The sequence below is a fragment of the Nematolebias whitei genome, chromosome 5 (genome assembly GCF_014905685.2).
Source record: "Nematolebias whitei isolate Nwh7 chromosome 5, NemWhi1, whole genome shotgun sequence".
NCBI classification, from domain to species: Eukaryota; Metazoa; Chordata; class Actinopteri; order Cyprinodontiformes; family Rivulidae; genus Nematolebias; species Nematolebias whitei.
Genome location: NC_056502.1, coordinates 22,950,816 through 22,965,159, shown reverse-complemented (window position 1 = coordinate 22,965,159; position 14,344 = coordinate 22,950,816). Strand labels below are relative to the sequence as shown.

The 14,344-nt window shown below is 40.4% G+C and overlaps 1 protein-coding gene across 1 annotated transcript in view; it reads left to right on the top strand.

Annotated features, from left to right (window-relative positions):
* Positions 1-14,344, top strand: part of kmt2bb (lysine (K)-specific methyltransferase 2Bb) — a 41,961-nt gene that overhangs the window by 5,992 nt on the left and 21,625 nt on the right. The window contains exons 4-26 of the mRNA XM_037676357.1: positions 2-177; positions 631-750; positions 929-1,115; positions 1,347-1,578; positions 1,658-1,725; positions 1,840-2,097; positions 2,995-3,101; positions 3,256-3,381; positions 3,851-3,964; positions 4,070-4,216; positions 4,312-4,404; positions 4,489-4,606; positions 4,719-4,832; positions 4,979-5,163; positions 8,541-8,642; positions 10,232-10,342; positions 10,516-10,592; positions 10,755-10,972; positions 11,090-11,193; positions 11,287-11,424; positions 12,924-13,082; positions 13,172-13,289; positions 13,892-13,970. Coding sequence (XP_037532285.1) covers positions 2-177; positions 631-750; positions 929-1,115; positions 1,347-1,578; positions 1,658-1,725; positions 1,840-2,097; positions 2,995-3,101; positions 3,256-3,381; positions 3,851-3,964; positions 4,070-4,216; positions 4,312-4,404; positions 4,489-4,606; positions 4,719-4,832; positions 4,979-5,163; positions 8,541-8,642; positions 10,232-10,342; positions 10,516-10,592; positions 10,755-10,972; positions 11,090-11,193; positions 11,287-11,424; positions 12,924-13,082; positions 13,172-13,289; positions 13,892-13,970 — 3,151 coding nt within the window. The remainder of the gene's footprint in view (position 1; positions 178-630; positions 751-928; positions 1,116-1,346; positions 1,579-1,657; positions 1,726-1,839; positions 2,098-2,994; positions 3,102-3,255; positions 3,382-3,850; positions 3,965-4,069; positions 4,217-4,311; positions 4,405-4,488; positions 4,607-4,718; positions 4,833-4,978; positions 5,164-8,540; positions 8,643-10,231; positions 10,343-10,515; positions 10,593-10,754; positions 10,973-11,089; positions 11,194-11,286; positions 11,425-12,923; positions 13,083-13,171; positions 13,290-13,891; positions 13,971-14,344) is intronic.

Here is a 14,344-nt window from a genome sequence, read left to right as displayed (position 1 = left end):
GAGAAGCTGCAGCCAGTGCAGAAGTCGGACGAAGGCGTTCATCTTGGTTCCTTCGAAAAGGGAGTGCCACAAAGGTCACGCCTCACTGGGGCAAATAAAAGAATGTTGAATCTCCTCAGGAAAGCCAAGGTTCAACTCATTAAAATTGATCAGCAGAAGCAGCTTAAGTCCTCTGGGGTAAGATCAAAAGTTTATTCTTTTTTGACGACTTCTAGTTGTTGAGATGGATGTTTGTTATAAAATGGTCTGCTCCATCTTCTTAGTTCAAGTATATTGTCATTTGCATCACATGTGGTACATGAGTTGGAACAAAATTTTGTACTCAAGTTACACCCAAAAATAGCAAAAATATAAAGTATTAAAAAAAAGCAGTATATAAGGGTTTAACAATGAGTCTGTAGTGAGTAGATGGGTATGAATGAATACATCAGCGTCAGATAAGTCACACTTCACCAGTTAAAGTGATGCAAGTGATTTTTCCTTTTCATTGAGTAAGTGCCTATGATTGTTTCCCATGATTCTTACCTTTTTAACTGTAGTTTGGTGCATACCTGTTGTAAAAGTATGAAATGTTCTGGATGTTTTCTTGGCCTTAAAACTGACGCCTTGTTTTTGATTTTAACCTCGCAGCTGTTGTTTGGCCCAGCCGGAACCAGGTCGCACGATATCTCCTCGAAGAGACAAAGGAGGAAGCAGAGGATGCAGCTTTATCCTGATGTGCCGGTCAAGACGGAGCCACTTCAAGGACAAGTGAGTGGTCGGATCAATATGCCCCACAATGGGGGGTGGGGGCAATTGATCCGAATGGAAATCTTCTTTTCCATCTCTATTTTTAACTTATACCTGAAAAATAGATCTAGCAACGATTAATGATGATTGATTTGAATTAAAATATCCTGAAGAGGTTTCTCCTCACTCCCTTCTGCAGCCACAGCTCATCTCCCCACTTTGCCAGGAGTTCCGCAGAGCCGGGGGGCCACGGATCAAGCATGTGTGTCGTGCTGCCTCGGTGGTGCTGGGGCAGCCTCGAGCCTTGGTACCCGACGACATTCCCAGATTAAGCGCCTTGCCTCTGCATGAGAGATCTGGCATTTCCCCGTCAGCTGTCAATCAAGGTTGTTACCACAATGATTTATACATTTACCTTGATTTCTTTCATGAATGTGAGCATTAGTATATGGATGAACACAGGACTACCATTGCTTCTTCTGTTCATATCTAAACAGGTACTGTTGCAAGAACATTTAGAAAAACAAGCTTTAATGGTTTCCACAAGAACTGTGACCCAATCACTAGCTGTGGTGTCTTTGTTTTCTCATTCCTGTCGTATATGTTTGCTCTTGCAGATATTGGGTCTATGTCGGAGTCCGACAGCCCGGGACTGTCAGATCAGAAAGTAACAAAGTGTAAGAAGTCATCGAATTTTGTGAAACGGAAAGGACTGGGGCCTTTTGGGTACCGCTCTCGGAGGTGTGGAGTGTGCAAAGGCTGCAACCACGAGGACGATTGTGGCAAGTGCATCAACTGCCTCGACAAGCCCAAGTTTGGTGGTCCCAACACAAAGCGGCAGTGTTGTGTGTAAGTTAACTGGATTACTGCGTGTTGGATTGAACAGCTCAATGTTCAAAAGTAACTTGATTTTTTCTTTAACCATAAGGTATAAGAGATGTGATCAAATCGAAGAGAGGAAAGCACGCAGACTTAGTGGCAGAACCGTTCCCAAAGGTTTTTTTTTTCCATTTTATCATTCAGCCAGCTGTCATGGTGCTGTGTCTTTTTTCTTTCTAAAGTTTAGCATGCAGCTAAGGAACCGTTTTAACGGTTTTCTTCTTTTCTAAGGTTCCACGAAGCGTAGGCGGTCGTCTCTCAGCGGGGGTCATTCTAGTAACGACGAAGGGAACGACGCAGCCGGGGACTCGCCATCTGGTCTCCACACAGACTGCAACAGTCCGTCAGTGAGGAAGCAGCCGAAGCGTGTCGTAAAACCGCGAGTTTATTTTGACCTGGTGGATTACGAGTCAGACCTGGACGAGAAGACCCTCTCTAGTTCTGCCTCACCGGGGAGGAGACGGGGGGCTGGACCTCGCTTCAGTCAAGGTCATTTTTGTTTTACCATTTAGAGAAGAATCACGAGACGTTGCAAGTTATTTTAAACTCATTACATCATAAAACCTAATTTCTTCATATGCAATACAGTGGTCCCTCGTTTATCGCGGGTGTTAAGGACCACGCCCACCCACGATAAGTGAAAACTCGCAAAATGGGGACAGTAGTCCAAGTTCAGTTCAAGTTCAGTAAACTTTGTCATGACATGTGCCAGGCTGCAATCACACTCATCACCTGTTACTCTCAATCTCTCCTTAAATAAACAATTTAAATTTAAATCCTGTAACATTGTAAATAAACAATCCATGGAGTATGGATTGTTTATTTACAATGTTACAGGATTTAAATTTAAATTGAAGAGAAGCGCAGCAGGACATCAAAAGGTTAATCGCTCTGCAGCACTGAGCAGAAATGTACTTCTTGATCAATTACACTTCAACAACTGAACATAGAAGTTCTAAAATCAGTCAAAATAACTTTTAACACTTTTATATTTTGTGATTAAGATGATTTTACGATGTGACATACTTTGAATTTTAAGTTGGAAGACAAAAGTCGATCGGTCCATCTGGACAGCAAACTGTTAACCCTTCACAAAGCTGCAGCAGGAGAAATGTGTGCAGCAGAGAAGGAGATCAGCTGATCAGCTGCAGGAGGGAGCTTCCCCTGCACTTGTGGGCTGCATACACAGTGCAAAATCATTTAAAATAATTTATTTTAAATAAACAACCCATGGCTCATCCATCAGTCAGCCAATTGTGTCATGTTCAACCTTATTTTGAAAAACCGCGCTCTAGCGAATCTGCGAAGTAGCGAGGGACTACTGTATATTTTATGTTAGAGTAACAAGTTGTGTAAATAATAAAATGTTTCCCTCTTGTTCTGAAGACTTTGTGTCTCTGGATGGGTTCTTGGAAGACTTTTCAGACGATGAAGTCAGACAACGCAAATCTAGTTCTCATCGGGTATCGCAGAGTCGACGGAAACCTGAGAAGGTGGGGGGCATTTTATTTGGAGCTCACGCTTTGATTGGACTACAGAACTAACCTTTGTAACACCTTTTTCTGAAAATTCTGCAGTGTAGCTATGAAATGCTGTGATGAATACTAAACAAGATAGAAACGTTTCAAGTTTCCATTCGTCTCTCAGGTTCTTCCATCTCAGAGCTCTTTGGAGCAGACCCCTCCCAGTGTCCTCGCTGCCCTGGCTCACGGGTTCGAGCAGCGAGAAGTTGAATCTTCTAAACCAACTCACAAAATCAGGGTCGACTTCAAGGTGGGCTGTTGTTTTCTGCGTGATTTTAACAAGCTAAAATATGTTTCCTTATATTTTAAGGAGGCCAGATGAGCAGAGAATGGTTTAGTCCAATTAATTAAAAAAAAAAGTTAGTTTTTTTTTTTTTGTTTGGCTTTTTAGACATTATTCCACTCAAGTTGCACGAGGGAACACAAGCTCACACAGTGGGTTAGATTCTGTACATTTTTTGCCCAGTAGAGGTCAGTGAAGGAGTTTTTAGTGAATCTTCTCTTCTTGTAAGTGCATTGCTGACAGTTTTCACTTAAAACAAACTAGCATGGGGTTTTAGCCAAGCCGTCATCATCTTACAAATATAAGTTCATCAGTTTTATCGTTGCATAAAACTATTGGAGAAGTGATACAATCAAACATACACTCGCCTCAGGTTCTGCCTCTCGATTCATAGACTGTGCTGTTTTGTGATCAGTCTTATCTGTCTCGTCTTCAGGAGGACTGCACCTTGGAAAACGTCTGGAGTATGGGGGGTTTAAGTGTACTGACCTCTGCGCCTCTCATGCCACCCTACGTTTGCTTCCTTTGTGCCAGTAAAGGTCAACATGAGGTGACTGCTCAGAAGTTTTTACTCATTTCTTTACATTTGTAAACTCTTAGTTTGTATTGGTATGTCATTGTCTTCTGATATTGTTTTGTGAATTTCTTTGTACAGATGTTGTACTGCCAGGTGTGCTGTGAGCCCTTCCACCAGTTTTGTCTCGAACCCGCCGAGCGCCCGTCTGAGGAGAACAAAGAAAACTGGTGCTGCCGGCGCTGCAAGTTCTGTCATGTGTGCGGAAGAAAGAACAAGCTCTCTAAGGTAATGAGAGATAATCCCTCAATCTGGTTTGTTTTAGTGCCTTTGAATTCATATTACTAATGCGTCACTTTATTTTCTGCCATTGCCCCTCTCAGCCTTTACTGGAATGTGAACGCTGCCAGAACTGTTATCACGCTTCCTGTTTGGGACCAAACTATTCAAAGCAGCCCAAGAAGAGGAAGGCCTGGGTATGAGTTCAAGACAACATTAAGCCATCAATGCTTATTGCATCCATGTTTTGTTCTCCTACCAATATGCCTGTCTCTCTGCAGGTTTGTATGACGTGCATCAGGTGCAAAAGCTGTAGTGTCACACCAGGGAAGACTTGGGACACGGACTGGAACCATGACAAAGGCCTCTGTCCAGACTGTTCTAAACTCTATGACCAGGGTGAGGGGAGATTTTTTCACCTTGGCGATTAATTAGCATTTTGTTTTATTCTTTTAACTATGATGAATTGTGGAAATGTATATTTTTATCCTTTATTTTTGTTTGTTTTCAGGTAATTACTGTCCGATCTGTTTTAAATGTTATGAAGACAATGACTATGACAGCCAGATGATGCAGTGTGGCACATGTAACCACTGGGTGCATGCCAAGTGTGAGGATTTAACAGGTGATTTCCCACTTTTTTTATGGCATTACATTTTAAGTGGTTATTATTAGTGATGAAACACTTTCTGGGTTCAATTTTTAGTTTTGCTACTGAGAAAACTGCGTATAAACAGAAATAACAGCCTATTTTTTCTATAAACATTTCAGATGAGCTGTATGAGATCCTGTCTAGCCTGCCTGAGAGTGTGGTGTATTCATGTCAGCCGTGCAGTGTGACCCAGCCCAGTGCATGGAGAGAGCTGCTCTACATTGAACTCCGGGCGGGGGTGGAGAAGGTGCTAGCTTGCCTACTCTCCTCCACCCTCACCCAGCACCTTGTTACGTGCTCACAGGTAGAAAAATTACCCTACTTCTTTATGGGGGAAAATAAATAAATAACAGCTGTAATGTGGCAACTGTGTATTAATGCTGCAAATATATGGTTTTAAGAACAAGGGTGATGTACAGAGTTGCAGCAGCTACAGAGGAAATAAGTTGATGAGTCACATGAAGATCTGGGAGAGAGTTGTGGAAGCTAGACTTAGACGAGAGGTGGCTGATTTGAGCAACAGTATGTTTTTTTTTTTTTAACAAAGAAAAGGCACCACAGATGTCATCTTCACTTTGAGGATGCTGATGGAGAAGTACAGAGAAGGTCAGAAAGAACTTTATTGTGTCTTTATGGATTTAGAAAAAAAGCATGACAGTGGGCCGAGGGAGGAGCTGTGGTGTTGTGTAAGAAAATCTGGAGTGAATTCAAAAAGCGTTCAATACAAAAACAACTGGACTTTATTTGTAACAGAAGACGTTTCGCTCCTCATCCGAGGAGCTTTCTCAATTCAAAGAGCAGAGAGTGAGAGATACAGGTTATAAGGCTGAGTGAGATAAGACACACACACACATAAGACACACACATATATGTAGATTGGCAGTTCACACCTAAAAACCTAAACAGTAGGTCTTTGTTCCTCTAATTCACAGTCGAGGCCCCTCTGTTCCCATCAGGTGTGAAAACTGGCTGGGGATCTGTTTTAAAGTTGCATTATATGTTTTTGAAAGAGGGAATCTGAGGCCTCCTCCTCTGTTAAGAGACGGCTTTTCTCTTTTTACATAAATTGCTTCCTTCACCCTCCTCTCAAACCATCTGTGTTCTCGGTCCAAAATGTGCACATTTTGGTCCTCAAAAGAGTGTCCCTTATCTGTGAGGTGGAGGTGAACTGCAGAATTTTGTCCAGAGGAGGTGGCTCTCCTGTGTTGAGTCATGCGTCTGTGAAGAGGCTGTTTAGTTTCTCCAATGTAGAGGTCTGGACAGTCCTCGCTGCATTGGACCGCAGACACTACACCACTCTGTTTGTGTATGGGTGTCTTGTCCTTAGGGTGGACCAGCCTCTGTCTGAGAGTCCTGCTGGGTTTGAAATGTACTGGGATCTTGTGTTTGTTGAAGATCCTTCTGAATTTCTCTGATACTCCAGCAACATAAGGGATGACAATGTTTTTACGTCTGTTGTTCTCCTTTTTCTGTTTATTGGTGTGTTTTGTAGATTTCCTCGCTGACTTGACAAAAGCCCAGTTAGGATATCCACATGTTAGAAGAGCTTCTTGAACGTGTTTCAGTTCCTTTTCCTTCCCTTCTGTCTTTGTGGGGACGCATTCGGCCCGATGTTGTAAAGTTCTGATGACTGATAACTATGCCCGGACTTAAAAGCAGTGCTGAGATGAGCTGACAAAATTCACGTCCGATTATAGGGATAAGGACCACAACGGGCAGAATGGCTCGATCACAAAAAGACCAGTTACGATCTTGCCCACAGAGCGGGGAAGCAGGTCAGCCTCCACTTAGTGGCAAATCACCCACACCTGAGAATAACCGAGAAGAGGAGTGCCAAGTGGGGCTACACTTACCAATGGCAAATCAGCAATAGCTTCAAAGTGGAGGTGGGAGTGCATCAAGGATCAGCTCTGAGCCTCTTTTTGTTTGCTCTGGTGATGGACCGACTAACAGATGAGGTCAGGCAGGAATCCCCGTGGACTATGATGTTTGCAGATGACAATGTGATCTGTGGTAAGAACAGGGAACGGGTGGAAGAAAACTTGGAGAGGTGGAGGTATGCACTTGAAAGAAGAGGAATGAAAGTCAGCCGTAGTAAGACAGAGTACATGTGTGTGAATGAGAGGGAGACAGGTGGAACAGTGAGGCTACAAGGAGCAGAGGTCACAAAGGTGCAGGACTTCAAGCACTTGGAGTCCATTGTCCAGTTAAACTGGAGTGTGGTAAAGAGATGGAAAAGAGTGTCCAGGCAGGATGGAGTAGATAGAAAGAAGTTTCAAGAGTGATTTGTGACAAATGTGTTGCAGCAAAGATCAAAGGTAAGGTTTACAAGACGATTATGAGACCAGCTATGTTGTATGGTCTGGAGACGGTGGCATTGACAAAAAGACAATATAAGTTATGTTATAAGTTATTGTTTATTTGTCATATGCAGGTTAACACAAGGTCAACAATGCAATGAAACGGAACGGGACGGGAAAAAAACGATTCAACTAGTTAAAAACAACAAAAACAAACAAGAAATACTAAAGCATGCAGTAAGGGTACAGAACAAATAAATAAATAGAAATATAATATTTACAAGGTCCAAAAGAAATATTGTAAACAACAACATAGTAGAATATAACTATGCAAGTAGGATGAATTTGTATAAATATATATTTCACAGGCTGTCATATAGGCTTAAATGCACATGATATACTATAGAATGCACATAACTAACATGTACTACACAGGTTGTGTGACGTTATTGCACAGGTAGTGAGTAACATTGAGATAATTGAATTATGATGGTTATTTAGTGACTTACGTGATATATGGCCCAAGATACGACATACATGACATGCATACATAATACAGCCACATAGTGCAGCAACAATAAGATGTAGCTTAGTGCAATGTTATTATTGTCAGTTATTCAGTATTATTATCAAGAGTGCAGTAATGACAGCTGTGGGTAATAACTGTCTGAGTCTTGAGAAAGAACTGGAAGTGGCAGAAATGAAGATGTTGAGGTTCTTAGGAGTGACATGGATGGATAAAATTAGGAATGAGATAATCAGAGGTACAGCACAGGTTGAACAACTGGGAGATAAAGTTAGAGAGACCAGACTGAGATGGTTTGGACATGTCGAGAGGAGGGACAGTGGGTATACTGGTAGAAGGATGTTAGAAATGCAGCTGCCAGGAAAAAGACAAAGAGGAGATATATGGATGCAGTTAGAGAGGACATGGAGGTAGATGGAGTGAGGACAGAGTGAGATGGAGGAGGAGGACTCATTATGGAGACTCCTGAGGAGGGAACAGCTGAAAGAAGATGATTTGGTAGAGATGGGCAGTGATTTTTGTATAGCCAGTTTATTTTCTGTTGGTGTGTTTCCACTTGGGGTTTTTGACAGAATACCTGTCCCCCTTCCTCAAAATAAATGCCCCCAGATTTTTTTCTGTCATTTTTTTTAATAAAGTATTATAAAATGGAAACTATGGTCGTAGGTGAGCTCAGTTTTACTGTCAGAATACTTGCATCTCCCTCAGCATTGATATTCAAAGAAAAATCAATCATCAGACACATTTGACAAGTGTTTTTACTTAAATAGCTCATCTGTTTTATTTGGTTGATATTGTTCTGAAACTTGTCTACATTAATCCAGGACAAATAAAACAAACTGACTTTGGTTTCAGTGTGAAACGATGGTCGATCCTGACAGTGGACTGGAAGGGCAGCCAGCCTGTGACCTCCGAGCTGTTGGCAAGAAGTTTGACAAAGGCCTGTATACATCACTGGTAAGTGCAGAGCAATATTTTACATCATGATTTCAAACTGTTTTCTTGGTTGATGTGATTTTTTTTTTTACCAAAAAATAAAATAAATGTAATTTTATTTTTTGTATCTTTTAGAATATTAACACAAACTTTCATGGTAATTTCATTCTAGAATTTAACTGGTATTGTCACATTATTTTCGTTTTCAGTAATTCTGGTGTACAACTATTGCTTTTCTTTGGATCATAGTCGTCTTGCGTAATCCCAAAAAAGTTCACGGTCGACTGAAAAGTGCCCTTCAGCTGCAAAATAAAACAAATCATCAGCCCTCCACCTCTGTTCTTTACAGTTTGTGCTAAGCTCTGTTTTTTCTCCAAACAACTTTAAACTTTATGGCCAATCCTTTTAACATTGGTCTCATCTGTCTTTAAAAAAAAAAACAGTTTCAAACTTTTTGTGGATTGTTTAGATAGAAAGTTGCAAACCAAGGCCGTGCGCCCAGATGTTCTCCTGGAAACTTTTCTGCTTGTACAGCCTGAAACATTCCACATACCAGCTGAAGCCAGTAAATGTAGCAATTGTTTTGCGCTACATTTACAGTAGCTCAGCTGAAACCTACAGAATAATAAACTACTAGAATGCAGGCAAATCAAAGTTTTCAATCAAAAATTTCCTCTTTTGATTGAAGTGGCTACAGTTAATTCACTGACTGGTGCAGCATGTGGCGATCGTATGAGATTGGTGTTTAAATGTTTTCCATTAACTACTGGAATCAACAGTGCGTTAACACGATATTTCATGAACCGTGGAATAGATTTGAATGAAATCAAGGTTCACTGTTCTTTATTGTAATTCACATCACATGTGGTACATGAGGTGGAACGAAATTGTGTTCCCAAGGCCCCAGTTACACTCCACAATAGCAAAATATAAAGTATAAAAAAGAAACGGTATACAAGGATCTAAAATATACGCTAAACTATAATAATGTATGGTAAAATAATACAGTATATTAAACAGCAGCCTGAACATGAGTGTTGTGAGCAGATGGGCACGAGTACAGCAGCTTAAAGGTGAGAAATCAGCAGCATGGATAATCAGCAGCACAGATAAAGTGACATAACACCAATTAAAGTGGCATTACAGTGATTTTACAGTGACATCTTCAGGAAGCAATCATTGGATGTACATCTACAACCAGTTAACTTTTTTTTTTTAAATTTGGCATTATCTGTTAATATTATTTCTGTTTGTGTTATGGCAATTTTTTTCCTAAACCACTGAACAAGTTTTAATAAAACTTTCACAAAGTTATTATTGTCTGTGCGTTTATAATTGATTGCCTTTTGTCATCAAACCAATTCAAGATGTCTCTGTCAAGAGACCACAGTTGGGTTCTGTTGACAGGGCGGGGCACCCTCCTTGTGTAATGGTAGGGGGAACAACTGGCCACCCCAATTATTTGAGGAAACTACGCTTTTAATTTTGTCGTCTTACACCCCAACGTAGTATTATTGGCACGTCACCTCATACTGTCATAAATGTTTTTAGTTATTGTTTGTACATAAAAGGGAGAATTAATGTTTATGACATAAATGCTTTTTTTATAGAAAATGTTCCATGAAGATGTGGTTCAGGTGGTGCGAAAGAGACTTGAACTAGAAGAACATCTTCCCGATGAGAAAAGACCTACTGCCCTCGCACGCTCGTACTACTTAAAGGTGCAGTACAATCAAAGAGTGAAAAGGACAGAGTTTTTCCCCTCGACTTACCACTAAAGTTGCCCATTGTTCTCTTGAAAGCTGTTTGCTTTTATGCTGGCATCTGCCAGTAAAATTACAATATAAAAAAAGTTGCTATTTGAAATTAATGTGATGATTTTTTTCCTTTGTAGCTCCTTGAAGAGGTGTTTAACTGGTTCAACGGCCAGGACCCAAAGCTGTGGAACATTTCCACTAAAGGCTTGCCGTTGTGAGTAAAGTTGACCTTTTATTCATTTACATTCAGTGAACAGGCTTATGTGACGGATGCATTTATCCTAACTCCCACATGCCTGTGTTGCAGAAATAGTTGCATGTTTTCTTTTACAACATTAACATTTGTCAGCAGTTTAACATCTACTTCCTTCTTTAGGGGGATGTTGTCCCAGGCTATTCATCCTCCCACAACAGAGCATGTTTATGCCCAGTGGCAGGAGAGGAAGGCGCTCTTGTCCAGGCCTCCACTGGGTCTCCTGCAGGAAGATAATGGACAAAGCCTTGACATAAAGGAGGAAGAGGCAATGTCTCCTATGTCAGGAGATCCAGCAAACTGGAATAATTTTAAAACCAGCAGGACTCTCAAAGTCAAAGGTAATTCTGTAATTTCTAAAAAAAATAATAATTTAGCTATGGCAAATCTAGCATTCTAAAATTATATATTTTTTCTAGTAGGGTGTTTTAAGTGTTTATGATTGTCGTGTTTTATAGGGAGGAGAGGCAGACTTTCAAAAGCTGATCTAGACACTGGATGGACTACAGATGATGAACGGCAGTGCTCATTGTGCCAAAAATATGGTGACCTGAAACCTAATGTAAGAAAAGAGATAAACGTGAAACGGTGTCACTGCTGTCTGTGATTTTTCTTTTTAATAGTAACTCAAAACACTTCCTGTGTTGCTCCATAGGAGGCTGGCAGGTTACTGTACCTGGGCCAGAATGAGTGGGCACACATCAACTGCTGTCTGTGGTCCGCAGAGGTGTTTGAAGAAGACAATGGTTCTCTGCTGCACGTGCACAGCGCTGTCGCGAGGGGGCGCTTGATGGTTGGTTCAAAATACCGTATTTTCCTCCATCCGCATCGCACCGCCATATAAGTCGCATCAGTCCATATTTGTCTAATAAAGTGGAAAAATCCATAAATACGTCGCATCTATTATACGTCACATGTATTATACGTCGCATGTATTATGCATCGCTGCTGATGCGTCGCGTTACATGTCACCGCTGACAACCTGGAAATGTGGGCCGAACCCGGAAATGTGGACCGGTGTTGTGCCAAAAAACGATGGGCCACCAAATGGCGGCCGCAGGAGCGTGCACGGGAGGACTTTAACAAGAATTTAACAAGATTAACACTTAAAAACAATTATTTGTTTGCTCGAAATTATAACAAAGGTGTGTGTCAGTCTAACATTTGCTTAATAAATGCACTTTAATGGTCAAATCAGCTGCATTTCGCCGGGGTAGTGCAGCTGGATTGACGGTCGGTCCAAACAGCAAGCAAAACCAAGGTGGGGAGGCTGTGGCAGGCCGATTGAGTCATTAAAAGCTGGTAAAGATTCTCAGTCATCCAGGACATGGTGAATTCAAAAAAGTTCAGGGGGAAAAAAAACTATAAAGTTTAAAGTAAAGTATAATAAATAAAGTCCAGTTGTTTTTGTCTTGAACTTTTTTGAATTTGTCATTATAGGCCAGTTTTTCTATTACATGATACAACAGCAAGCCATACTGCTGCTACTACTCTGCTGCCAACAAGTGGCTGAAAGTGGTACTGCTCTTTTTTATTTTTCAGTCAGAATGAATGAGAACCGTCCTATCTCAGCCAAAAAAGGGTTTATAATAGGGGCCCCGATTTCCTTAATTGTAGGAAATCGGAAATCAGCCAATACTTGCATGAGAAAACGATTTTACCGATATTTTCTGTTTGTTTGTTTTAACAACAATTGTCTGAACTTCATTTATATTTCAGAGCACTACATCATGGCCAGTTAAAACAAGTTTGCATTGTTTCTAGGATATTGTTCAAGGGTATATTTTTCAACAAAATAATATTGGAAAATTGAAGGTGCATTGTGAACTTATAGCACCTGACAGTGTCGCTTATAAAACAAAATCGGTATCTGCCAAAATCGGAATCAGCAGGTCAGCCGTTTTAGAAATCGGTGATCGGACAGAAAACTTCAATCGTTGCACCCCTAGTTTATAAATATGGGGGGAAAATCCATAAATATATCGCTTCGGCCTATAAGTCACAGGGCATGTAAATTATGCAAAAAAAAACTGCGACTTATACAAAGAAAAATACGGTAGTTCTAAAAGATTTATGTTTAGTTGTTAAATGTGACTCATACACTAATATTAGGAATATAGGTTCAATTACAACCATCTACTTCATACCACACTGAATGATAAAGTCTTTGGTAACTACAAACCAGTCTGCTCTTTCTCAGGTTTGAATTCTTGTACATGATTTCGGTTCCTTCTTTACCTCGACTCATTGTTTATGTCTGTATTTCACCCCCATCCTTCCCAATCTCATCAGCGATGTGAACGCTGTAATCAGACGGGCGCCACTGTGGGATGCTGTTTGACTTCTTGTCAAAGTAACTACCACTTCATGTGCGCCCGCTCCCGGCAGTGTGTATTCCAGGATGATAAAAAAGTCTACTGCTACAAACATCGGCATCTCATCAGTGGCAGGGTACATTCTATTTCTAATTGGCTAGTGCTACAGTTTAGACATGCAGACTTGAATTGATGTGCTCTTACTGAGTGTTCTTTGTTGTGTAGATGATAACTGGTCAGGAGTTTGAAGTAAACCACAGAGTTTATGTGGATTTTGAAGGTATCAGCCTTCGCAGAAAGTTCCTGACTGGCGTGGAACCTGAACTGATCAACGTGATGATTGGTAAGATGTTTTTTCTTAACTGATGTTGCTTCCAGATTATTATTGTTGTTGTTGTACTTATATAAAATATGTGTTATTTACATTAAACCTTTTCAAGACACTATGTGCTAAGAATCAGGTACACAGAAATATTTATGCAGTGAAGACATGAACATGTGTGACTTTCTGTGAAAAGCTAAGATTCTGCTTACAGTCCTGGAAAGTGCATGTGTGATTTGAACTAAATGTTCTAATAGAGAGATGTGTCTGAACGCACATTCATATTAGGGTTTGGTATTTGGTTCCATCAAGAGGTATCTGCTCGGTGCAGCCTGAATGGAAAAACATTCTCTGGTTCCAGAGCTCTTTAGATGAGTGTCTGCAGGATAAAGAGTTTGATAACAAATGACGTGTGGCATCTGTTCAGTGTGTAATTACTGCCTCGACTGTGAAACCAACTTGGATTTTGCTTGACTGTCCAGAATGACTTAATAAAATCCTATGTGTCCAGTTTTTTGTTAAGATGAAGGAAAATAGTCATCACTTGGTGATTTGTCTCCGTCTCTGCTGTTATTCATTTATAAAAATCGGCTTAACTCATTTTTCTCTTTGTCTTGTCACAGGTTCCTTGCAGATTGAGAAGTTAGGTGTGCTGACTGAACTTTCAGCTTGCAAAGGCAAATTGTTCCCTGTGGGGTTTCAGTAAGTAGCATTTTTAAGTGTATAAAGAAATTAAATTTACAACAAGGAATGAAAGTTGTTTTTTATATGCAGTAATGAGAATATATTCATGTATCTTTGCTACAAAAAAAATTGCTGTGAAACAAATATTTTTAAAGTTAATTTTAAAAGAGCCGTATTAATATGAAAAGTTGTTATAAACTAATTTGGGTCATTAGTGATTTGTAAAAATATTAGTGCTTGGCACGTTAACGTGTTATCACATTAATGTGGTCAATGATGAACGGTGACAGTTTTTTTTAACACACTAATGCTTTTAGTTTTTTTTCTGAATTTTAAGTCTGTGGCTCAGTGGTTGTGAACATGTGTCTGTGGTTGTGAACATGTGTCTGTGG